Below are 22105 nucleotides of genomic sequence, written 5' to 3'. Positions count from 1 at the left end.
GAGTGTAGCTCGAGCACAATCGATCACAAAGTTTATATATAATCATCATTAGGTCCACTCTTTAATGCAAAAGTATATAAATGGTGAGATACTCAAACTTGGAGTCTTTCGATTTGCTACAAATTTCATTGCCTTAAGGTCAATACAACAAAAGAGGCAGGGCCTTAAGGCAATGGTCACCTTACAGGAATGGTCTAATTCCAGGTATTCGAGATCGAGCGATAGGAAAAAAGATGGAAAAGACTAATCTTTCTTTTAGATTTTGAGATACCATGAAAGAAATCATAATAGGAGTAGAATCATTTTATGTTGTCCTCCGTAAAGTCGATATAGACAAGCGTCTCCGAATGCCCAATCTTTAACATATGCTAATTATAGTAATAGAGGAGGTCAAGAAAGTATTCAAAGATGATTTTAAGGCCAAGCAATACTTACAGATCCTCGATCACAGGAATGAAGTTCATATGGACTAAGATATCCATAATGCAAATAAATTCATATTCAATATAATTTAATTCATATTTTTTTAATATTTAAAATATTCTTAATAACAAAATTATTTGTCTTGTAGCATATTATCTTAAATCCAACTATACTGGTTGATACACGCAATAATCATTTTTTAATTTTGCATGTTGATGTACCAAATTTTTGCAATAACATTATAGTTAAAATTGGTCTAAGAACATTCTGGTATAGATATTTGTAATATTATTTAAGACTTTGTATGGAAAAAAATTATTAATTAACATATACATTAATTTCAAATGTAAGGTAGACTAGTAACAAGCATACACCAAGTTTAGTATTCATATGTATGTAATTTACGAAACTCATCATGGTAAAATAAAAGAACTCATTAAAAATATGATGTCCAGCAACTGTTCATATATGGATTGACGTACTAACCAAACATGAGAAGAACTTCAGCCTTACATTCAACTTACCACTTCACGAATCTCCTGCTCAAAAAGTCTTGCAGCTGCAGCAGAACTGAAATTCTCTAACACCTTCATGCTAAAGTCCTCTGAGGTATCGAGACTAGCACATGTTTCCAAATACACCTTACGTTCATAATCAACTGAAGCAGGCCACCGTTTTTCAAAGCATTCCATATAGAGATTTGCTTCATCAGAATTTCTAGATTCTAACCACATTGAGTAGTCAACAAGAAGTCTCTGAAATATCACCATCACAAAAATAAATGACAACGATGTTCAAAGAGATCTTGATTAAAGAAAATGAGGTGATATGGCACAAATACAACATGCTTAAGATGTACTTATTTAGAATGAATACTGGAACGGCTTGTGATTGATTGAATGAGATTATCTATAAGTTATTCTGTTAGCTATAGGCTTTATTTTGAAACAAGTTACTGGTATAATGGAACAAGTTATGATTATACATTGGCTCTCCTTCAGCATGATCCAACTTTCAGAGGGGTTTTAGATAGAGATCCTTCACTCTATACAGGTTGCTTGGGAAACATAAGCACATTAGTCTGTTATCCAGGCTGATGTAGAGACCAGCTGAGTAGCAGTTAGCTCACTAATCTTTTTTATCAGATTCAGTCCTAATACGTCTCAGTTTACACATGCATTTTGCTGCTAAACTAAGTTTCAGAATTTGTATGGATATTTGGCATTACTTGGGGATCCCAGCCTCTCTCAGAAGTTTAAAGGCAAATAAATTTCTAGGTTTGCTTACTAGAATGCTTAACAGAACAGCAACTTGGAATGTCTGCAATTTCTTTTTTGCTGGAAGGTTAACACTAGTATATTCAGTTTATTTCTATGTCAATTCATACATCTCTTCTTGTTGGATTTTAGTAAAAGTTTTGTAACACTCCAGTTTAGTTTCATATCGGAAGTGGGCTAAGAATAAGATTAAGGTCTGATAGGTATACTAATATTAACTTCAGCCTAGTGATTCAGGATCAATGAAGTTGATAAGTCAATTATCTCATCAAATTGGGTCATAACTATTGGTATTAGAGCTGATCTAATATTGAGCCATGATGAGGGACTCAAATAGGAAATGACTATCCATAGACGAGATACATCACAGCATTGAGCCACCACTGGGCTATGCCACAAAAACACCATGTTAGGCTTTGATTTGAGTTATCCTAGGTCTTAACGAGGACATTAAACCTTAAGTGGGAAAATTGTAACACCACACCATGTTAGGCTTTGATTTAAGTTATGTTGGGCCTTGATGAGATTGTCAAGCCCTTAAGTGGGAGAAATTGTAACACCTTGATTTAGTCCTACACCGAAAGTGGGCTAAGACGAAGTGTGCTAAGATTAAGACTAAGATTAAAGTCTGATGGGTGTACTACTGATAATTTTAGTTTAAGCATTTTGAGTGTATTAGGCTCAATGAAGTTAACAAGTTGTTGTTTCATCAAACCGGGTTATGATAAGTTTTCTAAATAGGCTTGAGTTGTTGATTAGAACATTCCTATCAGGTAAGAAAATGGCAAGAAAAGAGGCCTGCATATTACATTGGGAGACTCTTACCAAGCCTATAGTCTTAGGTGGTCCTCGCATAAAATATATTTTAATACATTGTTGAGCTAAAGTTATTTTATAAAATAGAATTATTACTTTTATTATGTCCAGAACTGGTCCAGCAGACCATTTTTATTACTTTTAATGGGCTCCCGAACTGGTCTGTCAGAAATTGATCAATCCAGCTCATACCGGTTCACACTGACCTCTATTGACAAGGTATAGGTCGGTACTAGGACCATATCAGCCTACTTAATGAACATTATTGGTACCGGACATAAAATTTAGAACTTTATGGTAAGTATCTTATATTTGTCACCTATCAAATGTCTGGTTACTTTGAGAGACAGTATCCTTGAGAAAAGTGAGAAAAAGATATTAAGAAGAAAAAGAAAAAGAACAGAAAAGAGAGAGGTAGAGAGGTAAAGGGGATTTTATTGATAGTAATACTTCAATTGTATCCCTTAAAGATTACATAGTTCATCTGTTTAAAGAGGTACAGCACTAATTCTACTCCATCTAAGATTATTCAGTCTTATGACCGATCCTTTCTTGAGTCCCAATCAAATTAAAAAAGGGTGAGGTGTCAATTAGTTTGCTGTCCAAACTTGTCCATGCCTTTAGTTCTCTTCCATACCTCTGACAAGTCACAAACTTCTCAAGACCTTATCCTCTTAGCTGTCCCTCCTGGTGTGAGTTGAAATTGACCTGATTTAAGTTCGGATCAAGTTAGGACTCAAAAGTGAACAAAAGTTTGGGCTGCTGCAGTCTAAGTTTGACTAGGACTTAAGAACATCCTTTGGAAAAGATGGCCATTTATAATTATTTACACATAATGGCTACTGTGAATTCATAGTCATGCCTTTTGGCTTGACTCATGAATATGTCTACGTTGTGAGGACTAAAGAAAAATAAATACTAGACTCTTCTTTTGTGGGACATATTTGTTTTTCTTTCCAATAGATACATGGACAACAGAGGTGGGGAAGACCATTTTTGCAGCCCCTTTGCAACAGGAGATATTTCACCATCACTAGTTGTTCCTGGTGAGAGAAAATGCTTTTTGGCATGATTTCAGTCAATTAATTTTTATATCATCTTAAAATGGATGATTACATGTGGACTGCCACTGCCACTAAAGCATTGAAAGTGCAGAAGCAGACTATGGCATCTATGCTAGCATTGATAGTTCCAGTTTGACAAGACCTTTAAGATCCAGATGGACACATCCAAGACGAGAATACACAGAGTCCTATAAGATCACCCGATAGTATATTTTAGTCAAGCTTTGCATGGGAGATCACAAACAATCAACTTCTAAGGGAGAGCTTCTAGTAGTTGTGACAGCAATTAGAAAATGATAACCATACTTGATGATATGAGAAAATAAACCAACCCCCAACGGAAAGCTTATGTGTGGACTCCCAAACCACGAAGTACTCAACAAACTCCATTATAATTTGGCCAACTCTTATGCCACATCACCTCAATAGTGTGCATACGGGAAATCAGAAATCTTCCTCATGGTTGATCCATATGGGGTTCCAATGCTTTGAAAGAGACTTCCTCGCAAAGTAATGGAACAGACTTCTCTCTCTAGAATTTTAGTTTAATTTCTTCATCTCGTCCCTTCACAATAAGAACCGACTTTAGTCTCATTGAAGAACCTGTCGGGCAAATTCCTGACACCCCTCTGTTTCGATAGGCTTTTTATCTATTAGTTCAGCTTGCTCACCCTTGGTACTCATATACATTGATTCTCCTTAGTGCAGAAGAATTCATATATGGTTACAAGTCTTATGGCAATATGGCAAGTCTTACATGTCTCAGTTCTAGGAAATGCAAATTTACTTGGCATTTCACTGTTTAACATGTCCTAGAATCCAATGGCTGACTTTTGTAAATTATTATATCAAGATGCATTACATAAATTTTTCTAATAAGGTTGTGTGCACTGACCCTCCCTAGACCTTACATTAGCAGGAGCCTCATGCAGTAGGTTCACTCCTTTTTTGAAGCCATGTTGGGCTTAAAATCTATAATGAACCTTTGTCAAGACCATGTTACAAGGTTCTAAATTTTAATTCAGTACTGATATCAGTCTTTGGGCAGACCAGTTCCATACTAATACAATAGGGTCTACCATGTGTCTGTATACAGGCACGAAGAAGAGAAGTGATGGTGGAGAACATACTAAAACCACGCATATCGCTTAGTCTTCACCCAAGATTAGCTGATGGACCAATAAACACCAGTCCAAATCAACAAGTACAAATGGTATATTAAACCTTGTCATGTTATACCATTTACCAAACTTAATTTGTATCCTAAGGTTCCCTTTGGCGGTTCCTACTTTCTTGCTTTCCTTGATGAAATTATCACTGCCAAAAATGCTAGCTAGCTACAGAAATGAATTATCATCCTGAGCATCACATGAGACAGAGGACCTTGACCTCTGGCATTCTCAGTTTCCAAGCATGAAGTAGTTTATCACAGTATGATATACCAACAAGAACTATTTTCATCATATTCCATAATCCATGAGTAATCCTTTATGATATAACAAGTTCCAGCACCACATTTGAGTATGTAACAATTATTACAGCATATATCATTGCTATCAACCCAAAGAACATTCCATCAGTGCCTCACATCCAATGCTTTTGACTAGTTATGAGGAATCCCAATGTGTTTGTCTTCACAAACGTAAGCTGTTTTCAGTAACAGTCAGCTCAAAATTTTGCTACAACAATAAAATTTTCTAATAAAATGTACATTGGAATTTATTTTTATCAATGTATAAATCAATTCACCAAAAGAATTTAGACAAGGACAGTTGAAGTTGAAACCATCAATACTGCAACGTTGGAATTTAGGAACATTGGTCTTTAGTGTAAAGTATTTAGTTAGGACTTATGGCTTTGTTGTTGTTATTGTTGTAAAGAATAATATTATAAAATTCATATTTATGTAAGTATATATAGTCAGTAGATTCCATCCAAACAAGGGCCATTACTGTTGTTGATAGATATATAAGATCATATTTCTTGTTAAGAACAGATAAATAAATTGCATTAGAAACTTAAATTTAAGTTAAATTAGTAGAAAACAACTGTACAAAACAGAGATGAGGATTAAAAAAATATACTTGTGCATCCACAAGGGCTGGGCTGATTATATCATTTTGGACAGCTGAAGTGGCAATTGTGGAACCTGCTTTTTCTCCTCTCAAGGCATATGTAGGAAGAAGGTCAATATTTGATAATCGAAGAATGGAATCTATCAGGTTGACTGCTCTGGCTTTTGCTGTTGCAATCTGGACTATTAGAAGTATTAGTTCATTAAGAGTTGAAAAGAACTGCTAGATAAATCAAGTATTGAAGAAACCATAATCTAGGAATTTAAAACTATCATTTATGGTGACAATTCTTAGTGTTCTGACTAATGTGTCTACTATCACACATACCAGAGACATAATATTCGTTCTCCATGAAACACTCTCACTTTCAATTCTCACAGCATAGTCTTTTACACTGCCGATAACTCCATTAATTGATGTCAAGTCTTCAATGGCATTTTCATACTCTTGCTTCACAATTCTTTGGCAAGACGATAGTAACCGGTCAGCAATTGCAAGTGGCGTTTCAAGTTTCAGCTTTACTCTCTCCATTCCAGTTTCTGTTGTTCCATCTAGAAGACTAAGTAAGAACTTCTCAAGTGCATAAAATCTACTGCTTATCCAACGATGATCATTGGATAAAACTTCTTCATAATCTCCCACACTGTAAATTGAAGAAGACAGCTTGGCTTCCAATGCAGACCGTGCAGACACAGGAAATAACATGATGTTTTCGGCATTAAGCAGCTTACGAGCATTCTCTTTAACAAAACTGGTAGCTTCCTCAAGCTACATCCAATCAGCAATTAACAGAGAATTAGTTGAATGGACAAATCTGAATAGGAGATGAACAAAACAATAATAATAATGACAATATATATATATATATATTATAAAATTATTAATAACTTGAACAGTAGAGGCTTTAATAAATTAAACCTCACTGGCTGTTCGATAAAGATCTAATTTGTTTAAAACAAATATGACTTTTTTCTTCCACTGTTGGACATACAGGAGAAAGGTGACCTGAAAATTGGAAAGATGAACTGTCAGATACCTTAATACAAAAATAACAGCAGATATACTTCATTCCACTGCTTGAAATGCAAAAAAATAAATATTATCCAGCTAAAGCAAGAAAATGTAAGCAAAATAACCAGCTGAAATGCATTTGAGCATTCATGTAAACAACACTACAAAATAAAGATATGTTATTACTAATAATATATGGAGAACAAGGTCATCACAACATAGAAGTTATCCAGGAAGCACCCTACATAGCTATTGACAGATTCTCAAGTATAACCTCTCAGTAAATAAATAGATTCCAACATTGTGGCTATATTCCCTATACAAATTTTTGCGTGTACTAGATTAAAAAAAATTGACATAATATAATAATTATTATTTTATTTTTCCTGATCGATAAAATCCATGGCATGGAAAAGAAAGAAAAGAAAAAGAACAAACCAAACCCAATTCGATAAGTTTCTATATCGAATATAACTTATCCTAAGGGTTCAGACCATGGTTTATAATTTCGTACCATACCGGAGTATCGAGCTCAGCTTGGTACGGTACAGTATGAGTATACCGAGCGATAAATTTTGAGGCACCGCTATATATATATATATATATATATATATAAGTAAAAAAAAAAAGGTGACATCACCTCAGTTTTCTACTCGCGTGGGGAGAAGGAAGAGGCGACGTCGCCTCGTTTCTTCTGCCTACGTGGGGAGAAAAAACGTCGCCTCGACGATGCTCGATTTCTTCTCCCCGCAACGTCGTCGAGGCCTTGTTGCCTCAAATGAGATGGGAGAGCGGCGCCGGATCTCCAGGTTCTCCCTCTTATTTCTTCTCCCTCAGCTAATACCACTCGGTAGCGGGCGGCGACAGTCGAAATCAACCGTCACCGACCGATTTAGAGTGGTAATGGGGCGAAAACAGCCCCAATCAACGGTACTGCCCGATAGTGGGCAGTATTATTCAAAATTAAAATCCTTGGTTCAAACAATCAAGGATGACTTTCAAACTTAATTTGAGATGAACAGTCTAAAGTACATGAATGAGGATTAAGATTAAAATCACTATATCTTGTTATTAAATCTGTTGAAACAGACTTTTGTGCAATATGACTGGCAAGTGGCATAGATCTAAGAAGACATATCCATACTTCAAGTTGGCACATCAACTAGCTGTGTCATTGGGCATGATAACCACAAAGGAGATGCTGATAAAGTAATTTGTGCCATCGATCGATTCCAGTTTGATATGCCTGGTATATTTTGATGTCGTCTAAGATGTTCTTTTTCTTTTACCGATTCCTCAACCATAAGTCAGAAATCAGTTTGAAATCAATGAGGCCAAATCAAACTCATCTGGAATTGATAAATTGTGGTCAATAGTAGCCGACTTCCCAGCCTCAGAGAAGGAAAACGAAGTGGGAAAGAGCAGGGAGGAGGAGGAGAAAACAAGAAGCCATGATGCAGATAAAGACAAGAAATCATCTATGGTTATGAAATAAAGAAGATTTGTTATGTACCATAACTATTACATTGCTCGTCATCCAATATCACATAAGATAAAAAAGAAATAAATTAGGGAGAGAATATAGCAGTCAGAGAGCAGCCTTTACCTCTTATAGAAAATGATATCAGCACAAATTTATTCCAAATCCATGATGTACTCTTTCAAACTTTAAGCCAAGGTGATTAGACGAGCATTGGAGTGACCATTGTTCTTGAAAGAAGCAGGTTAATAAGTTTCAAGCTTGTTTATATGCCATATGGTTATACACAATAGTCATTTATTGCAATAATATCTTTGTACTATATGATTAATATTTATGTTCTAATAAGCACATAGAAGTTATTCATTAATGCATTTTATCCACTTTTTAGTAGCAAATTATATAAATGACAGTTATGTCTTGATTGGTTCTGTTCTGACCAATTTTTCTGGTATGGTAGTGTAGATTCTAGCTAAGCCTCATCCTAATACCAATCTTGTGAACTATAGTTGATAATTCATCTAGCTAAATGTCAACATGCATGAGAAGAACCTTAAAAGAGATGTCGGCACATCAATGAAATGAGAGTTAATATCATGGTATGCAATTTCGAATGGTACCGCCCGGTATTGGCAGTATATACCAGTCCGACGGCATACCGATACGCGGACCGCCCGCTACCAGACGGAACATGCTACAGTGCTTCAGTACTACACTGTAGCAGTGCTACATTGCTACAGTAAGAGGAAGACATATTTAAAACCGCTCGGTAACAGTGATACAGTACTCCAACGGTCAAATTGACCGTTGGAGCCCTTTCTCATAGTATTTAAACCTCTTTTTCTCCCCTATTTCACTCCATTACATTTTCATACTCTCTTAAACTATCTCAAACTCTTTTTTTCTCACATTTGTGCTCTCCTAAACTCTACAAAACAATGATTTGTGAATTGAATCAAGGCTAATTTGGAAAGATTAAGAGGAAGAACTTTCTAATCAAGAGGTATGTTTACATAAGGATAATTCGTAATAGACTGAAATACGAACCATGTACAAGATATTTTTCAAAGCTCAAAAAAGATATGTGATACTATTCTTACCTAATTTACATTGATTTTGCTAAATTTATGCTATTACTATATTTATTTCTAACTTAAAAACCCTATCCTAACTTTTTTTTTTATTTTCAAGTATTTTCAGAGGATTTTACACCTAAATTAGGTGTACCGCTCAGTACGCCCTGGCGTACCGCTCGGTACACGGTACCGTACCATACCGAGCCAACCTCGAAACACCAGTATGGTACGATATTACATACCTTGGTTAATATGCATAAAAGAGTCCAAGGAAATGTTAACGCCTAACCTAGATGTTTTATAAATAGAAGATCATGTTACCAAGTAGTGATAATTCAATAATTTAAGGGTCAAATTGCATGGCAACACTTAATGATAAAGGGTGTGTCACCAAGTCATGTTTCATTTTTTAATTGGTCTACTCAGACTACATTTATGTTTGATTGTTTGTGCAAAGGAGTCATCTAGAAGCAAAATACTAGCCAACTATTTAGAGGAAAAAACAGAGAGAAATAAGAGGAAGAGAAGGGAATAAGTGATAACTAGACTTAAATTAGTACTTTTCTCATATTTAATTAACATGTCACAAACAAGTCATCATTTAGTCCGTACTATGGACTCCATAGTTTGCATAGAATTATTTGCAGTAATATCATTTTGCATATTTAAATAAGAGAGTATTGCCAGATTAACTACCCAGTGATTCCAGAAGGAGATCACCAATTTGGTGTATGTCTTGCAATGTAAAAAAGTATCCTTTCCATACAAAAAATCTATGCTTAATTCATTAAATTTTTATGCTCTATTTTCTAAAAATACTGGATCAAGCATGTAATATTGGACTATTAAATTTTCAGTAGATTTTCAACTATATACTTCATACCAAGTTTTTAAATACCAGCATATCGCCTGGTATTTACTAGTTCGACAGGGAACCGACAAGTGGACTAGGCAATTTTGTTCAGTCCGATTGAAAGAAACAAGTTTAATAAGCTTTCTACCTTTTTAAAAGTTTTGGCTGAAAATAACTATTGACAGCTGTCAACAGTTACTGATAAGTGATAATAACCTTTTATTATCATCCTGCTTTTTTCCTATTTTCCTCCCATTTCACTGTCTCTACCCTCTGCCTTGCAGCCTTAGCCATCAAGACCTCTATCTTCACCATTGTCACCATCATACATCGCAATTACTTTCATCCCATTTGGTATTCACTTATCCTCCTCTTTCAGTTCTACCTCTGGTTCCGATTCCTCCACCACCTCCCTCTGGCCAAACTTACTGGCTGGCACAGGGCATACTGACACAGAGTACAACCCACCATACTATTACCATACTAGGGAACGGGATGAGTTTCACATTGAGACTGTAAACCTTGCTTTGTACAGCCTGCACTTTGTTTCCAACTGTGCATTCAATTTTTTATCATCAGAATTTTAGTTTTGTGTTTCAAAAAATTCAGATCAAGAAGCTTAAGTTGGAGTAGAAGGAAAATGATTTTCTTTGCATTTGGGATATATCTAGCATCTGCAATGTGAAAAGGAAACAAGCTCCATAGCTGGAAGGCAGAAAAACCAGAAGTCAAATAGTCAAAGTTTATGTCCTTTAAGTAAATCTAGTATAGAATCCAGCATAATCATCTTAAAATTGCTCAGGATCTAGTTTACATGACCATTTAGGTCATCTTTAATTATTATTTTTATCCTTATATCTTCAATTACATATTAAATTAGAACTCTATCCACTTACAAACTTGTGTAAACCAAATGAAAGCTTTTAGATCGTGGCTGTTCAATCACATGGGATACTGATGTTTCAAAGGTCAACCATCAAAGTACCTGATTAGACTGATGGCAACAATGGCCTTGTCTCTTAATAATGCTCGCCATCAATGAATATATAACAAAATATAATGTGCTTTACTCAATACAATATCATAAGTTGATAACCATTCTCGCAAGAAGGGGCTCAAAGCTTTTATCCCCATAAAGAACACTATCCTCATCTGTTTTTCTCGTGTGCATTTTTAATTACTTCAATTAAGTTCTTTTAAAGTTTTAATATGAAGTATGAACCTAAAAATTCGAACATCGAATGGTACAAAATGAACTTTATGAGGGAATTGGAAGGCGATAGAAGCTAAATTGAATAGTTATGACATGATTTTAAATGTTAGCAAAATAGTAAAATAGAAGAATATGGTTGAATGGGTGAAGATGTTGAGGGAATTGGAAGGCGATAGAAGCTAAATTGAATAGTTATGACACGATTTTAAATGTTAGCAAAATAGTAAAATAGAAGAATATGGTTGAATGGGTGAAGATGTTGATCAATGGTAAGACCGGTCTATACATATACTGATGATGTAGGATGCGTCACAATGGATTTTTTTTATAATAGAGTAATAGAACGAGAGGGAAAAAAAGTAATAACTGAAAAATAATATGAAAAGAAACTTTAATAACTACTAGACTCACTCTAGCTCAAGGACTGAACTTCCACGACAAAAGTCTCACACCTCCATCGCATGTGGACAATTGAATATACCATCGGAAATACAACTATGGTCTCATTCCACTCACCCATTATATGGGACAAAACTCAATTTCCTATATCCATATTCTGATGATCCATTACAATGTTCTAGCCTTTTTATAATCTTAAGTACATAAATAAATATATAAATATAAAAATTATAATTGTATCAAATCAGATATGTGATATGATATTTCCTTTTAAGAAGGTAATATTTCTTATTTGATTTGAAAATAGTCTTTCCTCCTTGATAATTTTTTTATTGATATCCTTTCATCTTTGTAGAGATGAATTTTTAAAATTTTTAGTCAAGATTTGTATGTTCAATAAGATCGAAAATGATTTCTTTCATTTTTCTGTAATAGCTTCCTTGTTCTCTTTGTTGAGTAGATGTCGATATAAAACAACTTATTACACATATGAATATACCTAAACTAATCAAATTTATTTAAATAAGAGATAAAACAAGGACTATAATTTCCTGTCAATCAACCGCGCCAATCTTTGGCCGGTGCGGTATGTACTAGTATGTACCGGGGCATACCAACACATGATATGTCAGAAAGTGCCAACCGTTCAAAAAATGCCTAAAAAATCTCCAAATATCTGAAAATTAAAATAACCTAAATTAGGGTATTTTAATTAGAACTAAATGTAAATTTAGCTCTATTTTAATTAAAAATCCAAAATAAGGAAGGGATAGTATATTTATCTTTTTTGGACTTTGAAGAGTAGCTTTACAACACGTTTTAAATGGTTCTTCCATTAATATTGAACAAGAGTGGGAATTTATGAGAAAGAGAGTAATTGAGTGAGAAATATTAGAAGATGTGAGATTGAAATAGGGTGAAAGAGGGGGGAGGGAAGGGAATAAATAGGCATTCAAATGGATCCAACGATCAAATTGATCGTTGGAACTAATTCAATCTGGGCCCTTGATTGCTTTCGATCGAAATATGACCGTTATTGGTAGGTACAAGTCGATAATGATCAAATTTTGACTATTTCGTTTCACCCTGTATAAAGGGTGTATCACTCAATACACCCCCGAACTACTACACCGCCCGGTATATGGCAGTTCATATTTCGATCAACTATCGGACCAATACATACCACTCATACCATACCATTTTGAGCGATACATCAAATCATGAGATAAACTATATTGGTTTTGCATCATTCGCTTTCACTGCATAGGAATTGGACCCGAGTTCGTATAATTGAAATATAGATCGGCCTTAATGTTGGGATACCTTGGCTAAACCAAAAGATTTGATCCCAAATTTGATGTAAGACAAATAACAATAATTTTTCCATAAAAAATCAAATATACGATATGATTTCGATGATATTTCTAATTTGATTTAAAAAATAATCTTCCCCAATGATATTCTTAACTAATAGAGTTATATTTTTGTAAAGATAAATCTTTAAAATCTTTAGTTAAGATTTGCCATCTTTAAACAAGATCGAATCTTATTTCTTCTAATTTTTCTATAATTGCTTCTTTTTTCTTTTCGTTGAGTAGATTTTGACATGTGATAACTTATAGATATGCAAAATATTCCTAACATAATCAAATTTATTTAAATAAGAGATAAACTAAATTAGTTTTGTGTCATAATTCAAAGGCACCCACTTCATATGGGGCATTATCACCCTTTTTTAAGTATTTTAGCTTCATTCTTCAAGCTCAGTATTGTAAGATTTCTTTTGACATCTTAGTGGTTGTTTGACCAAACAATGCATATATTCACCTAAAGCTGCATACCAACCAAGATGCAGATCTCCCTGGAAGCATGTACCAACCAAGATGTAGATCTCCCTAGAGGCATGTCATTATACATATTGGTTTGTCATATGATGCGGTACCAATTTATTTTGTTAAATATTTGAATAAATTTAATTAATTTAGGATTCTTATGCATATGTCATAAGTTCCCATAACGCAACATATAGAATAATTCGAATCTAATTTCATATATTAGAAGCTAAAAAAAACACAAATGTGGAAATCATGGAAGAAATCGATTATAATTGAAGATTATAAATCCTGATTCAACATATTGCTACAAAGATACAAAACTATCATTGAAAAAAAGAAGATTATTTTCAGGTTAGATTCAGAATGTTTTCTTTGAAGAAGCAAAAACAAATGATATATTTGACTTGATGTAATTGTTTTTTATTAATATATTTTTTTCTTATAGTTGGGCCTATAAAAGAGATTAGAACATTGTGTAATGAAGATCGTCATAGAATAAATATGTAAATTATTATTCTTTTCCCACGTTCTTTTCCACATGCATGAAATGCAAACGTGTGAGATTTTCATACTAAGAGTTTGCTCCCTGAGCGAGAGCGAGTTTGGTAGTCATCCAATTTTATTCTATTGTCTTTTAAGTATCATTTATTCCTCTCTCTTTTTGTTCTCTATCCAAAAAATGTTGCTACTTACTCCTATAATATTTGATTTAGTATCAGAGCTTATCAAGATATTCTGTAATCAAAGCCAATTTATAATTCTTGAACTCTAGATGAGTAATGAGGGACCAATTTATTTTGTCACTAATTTGAATAAATTTGATTAGTTTTGGATTTTTTTCGTAAGTCATAAGTTGTCATATAGCAACATCTAGAATAAATCTGATCTAATTCCTAGATCACTCAATGAGCACAAAAAGAAGCAAATGTGAAAATTATTTAAGAAATCATGATTGTGATTGAAGATTACAAATCCTATTTGAAGATATTGTATTTATCGCTACATAAAACTATCATCAAAAGAAGAACATTATTTTCAAATCAAATGCTGCATGTTACCTTCTTCGAACAAGAAAATAACAAATGATTTATTTGACTTGATGTAATTGTATTTTCTTCCTATTTCTATATTTTTCTTTTTTTCTTGTAATTGGAACTATAAAAAAATAGAATATTGTAATAAAGATCATCCGAGTAAATTGTTTCCTTTTCCTACATATATGTATGAGCGGTGCGAGGCCACATTTGTTTTTCCGATGGTATAATTCTGTCATCCGAGGTGCGAGGCCTTTATTCAACAAGTTAGCTCCTTGAGCAAGAGCGAGTCCAATATGGTAGTTATCTAATTTTGTTTCCATTGTCTTTCAATTATTATCTATTTCTCCATTTTCATTTCTCCATCCAAAAAAAATATTGATACTCATCCTACATCAGATTTGGTATATCACCATATCAGATCTTTTGGTTTAGCCAAGATGTTCTATCATTAAGACCAATCTATATTTCATGAACTCGAGGTGAGTTTGTACACAGCAGAAGCCTATAATACGAGACCAATTAATTGTCATTTATTTGAATACATTTGATTAGTTTAGGGTTATTTTGCATAGGTTATATGTTGTCATATAGCAACATCGAGAATAAATCTAATCTAGTTTCCTAGATTACTCAATGAGAAGAAAAAGGAAGCAAATGTGGAAATCATGAAAGAAATCATAATTGAAGATTTTATGAAAATCTATCGCTACATTAATGGAAAACTATCATCAAAAGAAAATTATTTTCAAGTCAAATTCAGGATGTTATCATCTTCGAACAAAAAAAACAAATGATTTATTGACTTGATGTAATTGTATTTTTTCCTTATTTACATATGTTTTTCTTGTAATTGGACTATAAAAAAACTAGAACATTATAATGAAGATCATCGGAGAATGGATCAATAAATTGTATTCTTTTCCACAATATGTATATATGAGTGGAAGGACCTTAGGAGCAAGGTATGCAATTTCGAATAATACTATCCGGTACGGGCGGTACGTACCGATCCGTCAGCTGACCGGTACACGGACCGCCCATTACCGGACGAAATTATATATATATATATATATATATATATATATATATATATATATATATATATATATATATATATATATATATATATATATATATATATATATATATTTATTTATTTATTTATTTATTTATTTATTTATTTATATAAAAGGCGACATCGCATCGCCTTTTTCGACGACGTCGCCTTTTCCGACGAATATTTATATATAAATATTTTATATATAAATATATATAAAAACTTATATATATATATATACCGAACGGTATACCGTTCTATATACCACTCGGTATACAGTATCGTACCGTATGGAGCTAATGTCGAAACTCCGGTACGGTACGAAATTGCGAACCTTGCATAGGAAGCCACATTTATTTTTCTAATGACATGATTCAACCACCCACGTGTGAGATCTGTGAAGGTGTGAAGCCTTCATCTTAGGAGTTTGATCCTTGAGATATATTTCTTTTTATTATCTTTCAATTATCATCTATTTCTTTTTTTCCATTCCTTTATCTAAAAAAATAGATGCTACTCGTCCTACATCATATTAGATTTGATAATTATCAATAAATAAGAGCATGCATCAGTAAGTTGAGTTCTTCACCGTGTGGTGCAAGGCAACAATTATTTTTCTAATGGAATGATTTCATCGTCCACGTGCGAGACATATGGAGTTGCAAGGTCTTTATCCTGGTAATATTCTCCTTGAGCCGAGAGCAATTATTTTTGTTGTCTTTCAATTATTATTTTTCTTTCTCTCTATTCATTTCTATATTATTAAAACAATTCTTATTGGCCGTTGTCCTAGAACAAATTTAATGAGTTTTTTATTTAGCCAAGATATTCTATCATCAAGATTAATCCATATTTCAATCAAGGATTACAATTTCGAATAATACCACCTGTACCGAGCGGTACGTACCGGTCCGTCAGCAGACCAGTACACAGATTGCTCACTACCGAGCAATATATATATATATATATATATATATATATATATATATATATAATTCGACGAGGCGACATAGCCTTGCGTGGGGAGAAGAGAAGCGACGTCTACGATTTTTTTTTTACTTTATATATATATATATATATTAAAAAAATTCGCCGAGGTGACATCGCCTTGCGTGGGGAGAAGAGAAGCGATGTCATCGAATTTTTTTTTTACTTTATATATATATATATATATACCGCTCGGTATACCGTATCGTACTGTACTGAGGGAATGTCGAAATTGCGGTACGGTACGATATTTCAATCCTTGATTTCAATTACATGAAATCAATGTGAGTTTTTATGCAATGGAGGCATATGATATGGAATCAATTTTATTTATCTCTTATTTAAATAAATTTAATTAGTTTAGGGATATTTCGCATATATAACAAGTTGTCACATGACAACATCTACTCAACACTAAATGTTAAGTAAAAAAAGAAAGTAATTGTAGAAAAATTAAAGAAATCAGATTTGATCTTGATTGAAGATAATAAATTTTGATCGAAGATTTTAAAGATTCATTTACAAAGATGGAAGTCTATCAATTAAAAATATCAAGAGTGGAAGATTACTTTTCACATCAAGTCAGAAATATTTCCTTCTTTAAAGGAAAAAACATATCATATATTTGATTTAATACAATTGTAACTCTTCTTATCTTTGTATTTTCTTTTTTATTCTTGTTATTCAGATCTACAACAAGAGATAGGGCATTGTAATGGAAATCATCAAAAATGGATCAGTAAATTGAGTTTTGCTCCCACATTATGTGCGAGTGATGTGAGGCCATAGTTGTATTTTCGATGATATGGTTCCATCATCCATGTGCGAGACGTGTGGAGGTGCGAGGCCTTTATACTGGAAGTGTTTTCATTGAGCTAGAAAGACTCAAATCTATTACGTTTCTAATGGTATGGTTCCATTGTCCAAGTGCGAGACGTATTGAGGTGCAATGTCTTTATCTTGGGTGTGTTCTCACTGAGACAGAGCGAATCTTTATTTTCCTATTATCTTTCTCTTCTCTCTTTCTATTCCTCTATAACCAAAAAAAATCCACGGCTACTCGTCCGACATCATATTGCTTTACTGTCTTCAACAAGGTACCAGAATTATTTGCGACTTATATACATTACTGGTTCATGGATCAAGTCACAAATTAATTCCAGCCCAACTACATTATTCCATATTCCCAACAGAACCTTTATTATATTTCCAAAATTGTCACATACATCCTATGGTCCAGTAATTCATTGACATTATGTGAAAGTGTCTATTAAAGTCGAGTTCACAATCACAAAACCATACATGTAGTATAAAGTAGCCCAAACACAAAGAACAAAGTTACCTCACTTTCGGTCAGGGGCCTGTCTGCTGATATCACAAAGAGAATCAAGTCAGCACGTGGCACAAACTCTTCAGTGAGGCGTTGTTGCCTTTGAAGAATCACATTTGTTCCAGGTGTATCCACAAGGTTCATCTGTTTTACAGGTTAGTGACTACAAGTATTGCAAGAAATAACATATTGCCATAGGCCTAACAGAATCTGAAAATTCATGCATAACAGAAGAAATTGACAATTTCTAACATGGCTGCTCTGCAAATTGCAATATGTAGACAATATCACTAAGGTAAATCTTTAAGATACGTGATAGCTTAAATTTCTAGCTACAAATTAGAAAAAATCAATTAATTATACTCAAATGGAAAAATTTACACATTCACAGTAACAAATTATAATCATGACTTTACATTGTACAAGTTAATCAAGCAAAAGTGTCTTAAGATTTAAAATAAGCATATGTAACATACACGACAGTCAACAAATGAGTGATGGTATATAGCATAAGTGTCACAAATGATGAATCTAAAAGATAAACGTGTTGAATTAGCTTGGACAGATAGGTAAACAGGATGAACCAGGATCAGCCCATCTGAGTTAATTATGACAGATGTTGGTAAACATCTGACAACGAAAATACTGGAGTTCAGGATAGTTGGACATCAATTTGAATCTTAAGGCCAATCTGATAAGCAAACTTTCAAAATCACTTTATGTAGTAATATATTATTATATGAAGCAACATCAGATACTACATAATTTCTTATGTTTTGCTTAACTAGGATCTTTATTAGCATATTCATATTTTCAGCCATTAGTCTTGCTAACAGCTCAGAATCAAAATTTACAAACCATATTAATAAACAAAGAATGAGAACAAAGAGAATAAAAGGATTATTAAAAAATTTATTCAGATTGTATTTTGGTGTAAAAATAGTTAAAAAGATAAAAGGAAAAAAAACACCATTTCTCATGGGCACCTTGAAATAATAGCTTATTAAAATTTTTGAGGCCATGATACTTGGACAATTAGTAGGTTGTTAGAATAGAATATGCACCACATTTTGAGGTATGAATAATCTTAGGCACTCATTTCATGAAAATTCTATTCAAAAAAGTGTTAAGAACAACCTATTGTTCCTCAAGAAAAGAGAGATCCAATGTCGAGAAAAATGTTTCCATGGTCGTTGTTGACTACAATATTGGATTGTTCAAGCTTCCTTTTCTCAAAATTCTATGAAAGAAAGAACCTACTTCTGATTAATTATCTGTGTGTATCTCTGTTGGTGTATAAAGAATGAAGTACAGAACTGAGACACAAAAACCTAATAAAACTAGTCTCTGTTGGTGTGTTTTCTTTTAGATGCGTAAAGAATATATAATTAAGCAATATAACAAAGTAATGAAGTGCAGAACTGAAATGGACTAAACCTAATAAAACTAACATTTAAATCTTCTTAAGAGGAATTCATTTTTCTTTGGTGATGCCTAATAATGTCAGTAGAAGCAAATGTTCTAGAGGACTTTCTTTTGCATTTCGTGACACCTAATGATGTTAGCAGAAATGAGAAGCCTAGCATTTCAAATTACATGTTGCCCAGCTTTAGAAAAGTGCTCTAAACAGGATAAACAATAAATGTACAGTAATATTGAAAGGAAAACAGAAGACTATGTGATCACATTGGGACTCCAAACAGCTTCATCAAGTTACAGTTGACTCCACCCTTCAGCAGCTCAAAGTAAATAAAATGTCCACATAAAAATGAAACTTTGAGTATACATTTAAGTGCTAAATCTATTTATTTATAAAACATATATAATGTCCTGCCAATAGACCTCACCTCTTCTATTAATAAGTAGAATTAACTAAGTCAGATAACTATAACATATGACAATCAGACATTGCAGGAACTGTTAATCTGAACAAAAATTTAAAATGAAGTTCAGGAATACTGACATCCTTGAGTATTGGTGACGATAAGTAGCAAATGAATTGTCCATCAGGATTTCTTTCACAACGTTTGTGATTGTCAGAGTCCATATCAGAATACAAAAGTAGAGTGATCTCATTTGTAGTGGGAACTACTCCTTCCTCAAGATACCTTTTTCCAAGAAGAGCATTTATAACAGTAGATTTCCCAGAATTAAATTCACCCTAAGAATGAAATGTTGAAAAATTATCATGAGAACAGGAGAATTTTAACATGGAACAGAAAATTATTATATGACAGAAGCATCCAACAAAATATCCTTTTGAAAAGTTTATATTAAATTACCACATCACCAGATTTATAATAATCCACAGTAAATTTAGCAACCAAAGTTCTCGAGGTTAATAGAAATAAGAAAAAGAAATATTGATTAAAGTGGACATGAAAAGGCAATCACAAAATCAGAAGCAAGTGGAATATTACAAGATGTTCCAACAGTTTATGAAAGAGAAAACATCACGATTGCAGAGCTAAAAGTATGCATAAGGACTGTATATAACTTGTCATCATGTATCAATCAATAACTTAAATTTCTTCAGAACAATTATATGATGATAGTTTTTTCAAAAATTTTAGTTTTAACTCACCACAATAACCAGCAAAAATGGCTCACAAAGGCGAGCTGCAGCATCCACAAGAAGCGAAACATCCTTCATCTACCAGCAAACGTATATATAGCTGATGTCATGCATATGACAACTAATCAAAGAAATGAATTCTTATTCAAAGCATTTTTCAACTACCAAATGTTTAACAATAGAAGATCACCATTGGTGTCGCTTTCTGGATAATAGAAACTGCTTCATCTATCAATAGTCTTTCTCTTTCTATCAATTGTATTTCACGATCATCCAACCTTGTAAACCCACTGATCCCCTTTTGTCCATTATTTACAACTCTAGAATCATCAGACTTGGTTCCTGAATTTGGAAATGCATCTTGCAGGATGCCATTAGCCATATATGCCATAGCAAACATCTTCAGAATACCATCATCAAAGGACATCAGGTCATTCAAGGACATAACCATCCCACCAGCACCATATTGGAGCAACTTTGATGCCATTTTTGAAGGTAATTGATTACCATGTGAGTCACTTGTGGTGAAGAAAACTGGAACCTTGATAAACTGAGCAATGGAGCTTTCTTGTCCTGCAACAGATTTGACTGTCTTGATACTCATTATAAGAAAGTCAGCACCCTCAGAACTAGATGCAGTTAGAGCAGAGGCTGTATCTTGCACTGTCCTTGCTACTAGAGGGAGATATACTGAATCAGATCTTGATTTCATCATCATATTCCTTGCAACAAGAGCAGGAATAGCTGTATCAAAAAAGAAACTACGCTAAAATACAAAATGTCAAAGAACTAAAAGTTATTTAATAATTTCTATCTAAATTTGCAAGCAACAAAAAGTGAATAAAAATACATAGGAAGCATTTAAGATTCTCAAAATGTGAAAGATACAGTATCATTTATACAATGGTTAAAAGGAAAAGGTAAGCAGTAATAGAACATAGACAGCGACAAGGTAGGTATGGTCCATATAGATAAACTAACAGTACATAGATTTGCAAAATAATAAAGATAAAATACATTAAAAACAAGGCACATTGGGGTTTGAAGTTATCTTCTCAATTCATGTGATATTGTCTAATCCGACCATTAATTATTTCTAAAGAGTGCTCTTTCTTTGAGTTTGCAAAACAATGAGGCTTCTTTTTGTAAAATAAGTAAAGAAAAAAAATCATGCAATAACTAGAAGCACCTTTCACTCAGATGGCTTACATGTGGGGCTGAGTTGGATGAAAAGCAATAATAGCAAAATATAGAAACATTTGCCACTGTCATACACGAAAGTCGAAACTATGTTTGGCATCTAAAATTCCTCCCCCAAAAGTTCCTCATCAGGTGTGGCTTTTGAATGAACCTGATATGTGGAGTCAATAGGTTAGGTCATGATTACACCATCCATGATCCAGTACATCAAGTTTGTGAGTATATTAAATGATAAGAAGTTTTTGTAAGCGTTCTTTTGTATGTGTCTCTAAGTATTTTTTTTTTTGTATTTTATAAATGTAATTAGACTTCATTTAAAATGATGGTGGTAGTTATATGTCTTTTTAAATCTAATAGCACCAACATATCTTTGGTACATGTAACTAGACTATCTGAA

At 33.3% G+C, this 22105-nt stretch overlaps 1 protein-coding gene across 3 annotated transcripts in view; it reads right to left on the bottom strand.

Moving 5' to 3' along the window:
- Positions 1 to 22105, bottom strand: part of LOC135638630 (probable transmembrane GTPase FZO-like, chloroplastic) — a 41912-nt gene that overhangs the window by 9257 nt on the left and 10550 nt on the right. For 2 of the 3 annotated variants that reach the window (XM_065151832.1, XM_065151833.1), the window contains exons 2-9: positions 20699 to 21252; positions 20518 to 20586; positions 19897 to 20094; positions 17946 to 18077; positions 6574 to 6660; positions 5983 to 6423; positions 5665 to 5832; positions 948 to 1178 (exon numbers count right to left, since the gene is read on the bottom strand). In XM_065151832.1, the coding sequence (XP_065007904.1) occupies positions 948 to 1178; positions 5665 to 5832; positions 5983 to 6423; positions 6574 to 6660; positions 17946 to 18077; positions 19897 to 20094; positions 20518 to 20586; positions 20699 to 21252 (1880 nt within the window). The remainder of the gene's footprint in view (positions 1 to 947; positions 1179 to 5664; positions 5833 to 5982; positions 6424 to 6573; positions 6661 to 17945; positions 18078 to 19896; positions 20095 to 20517; positions 20587 to 20698; positions 21253 to 22105) is intronic. The other variant, XM_065151834.1, reaches the window with a different exon arrangement.

Source organism: Musa acuminata, chromosome BXJ3-5 (assembly GCF_036884655.1).
Source record: "Musa acuminata AAA Group cultivar baxijiao chromosome BXJ3-5, Cavendish_Baxijiao_AAA, whole genome shotgun sequence".
NCBI lineage: Eukaryota > Viridiplantae > Streptophyta > Magnoliopsida > Zingiberales > Musaceae > Musa > Musa acuminata.
This window is presented reverse-complemented; position numbering and strand designations above follow the sequence as displayed.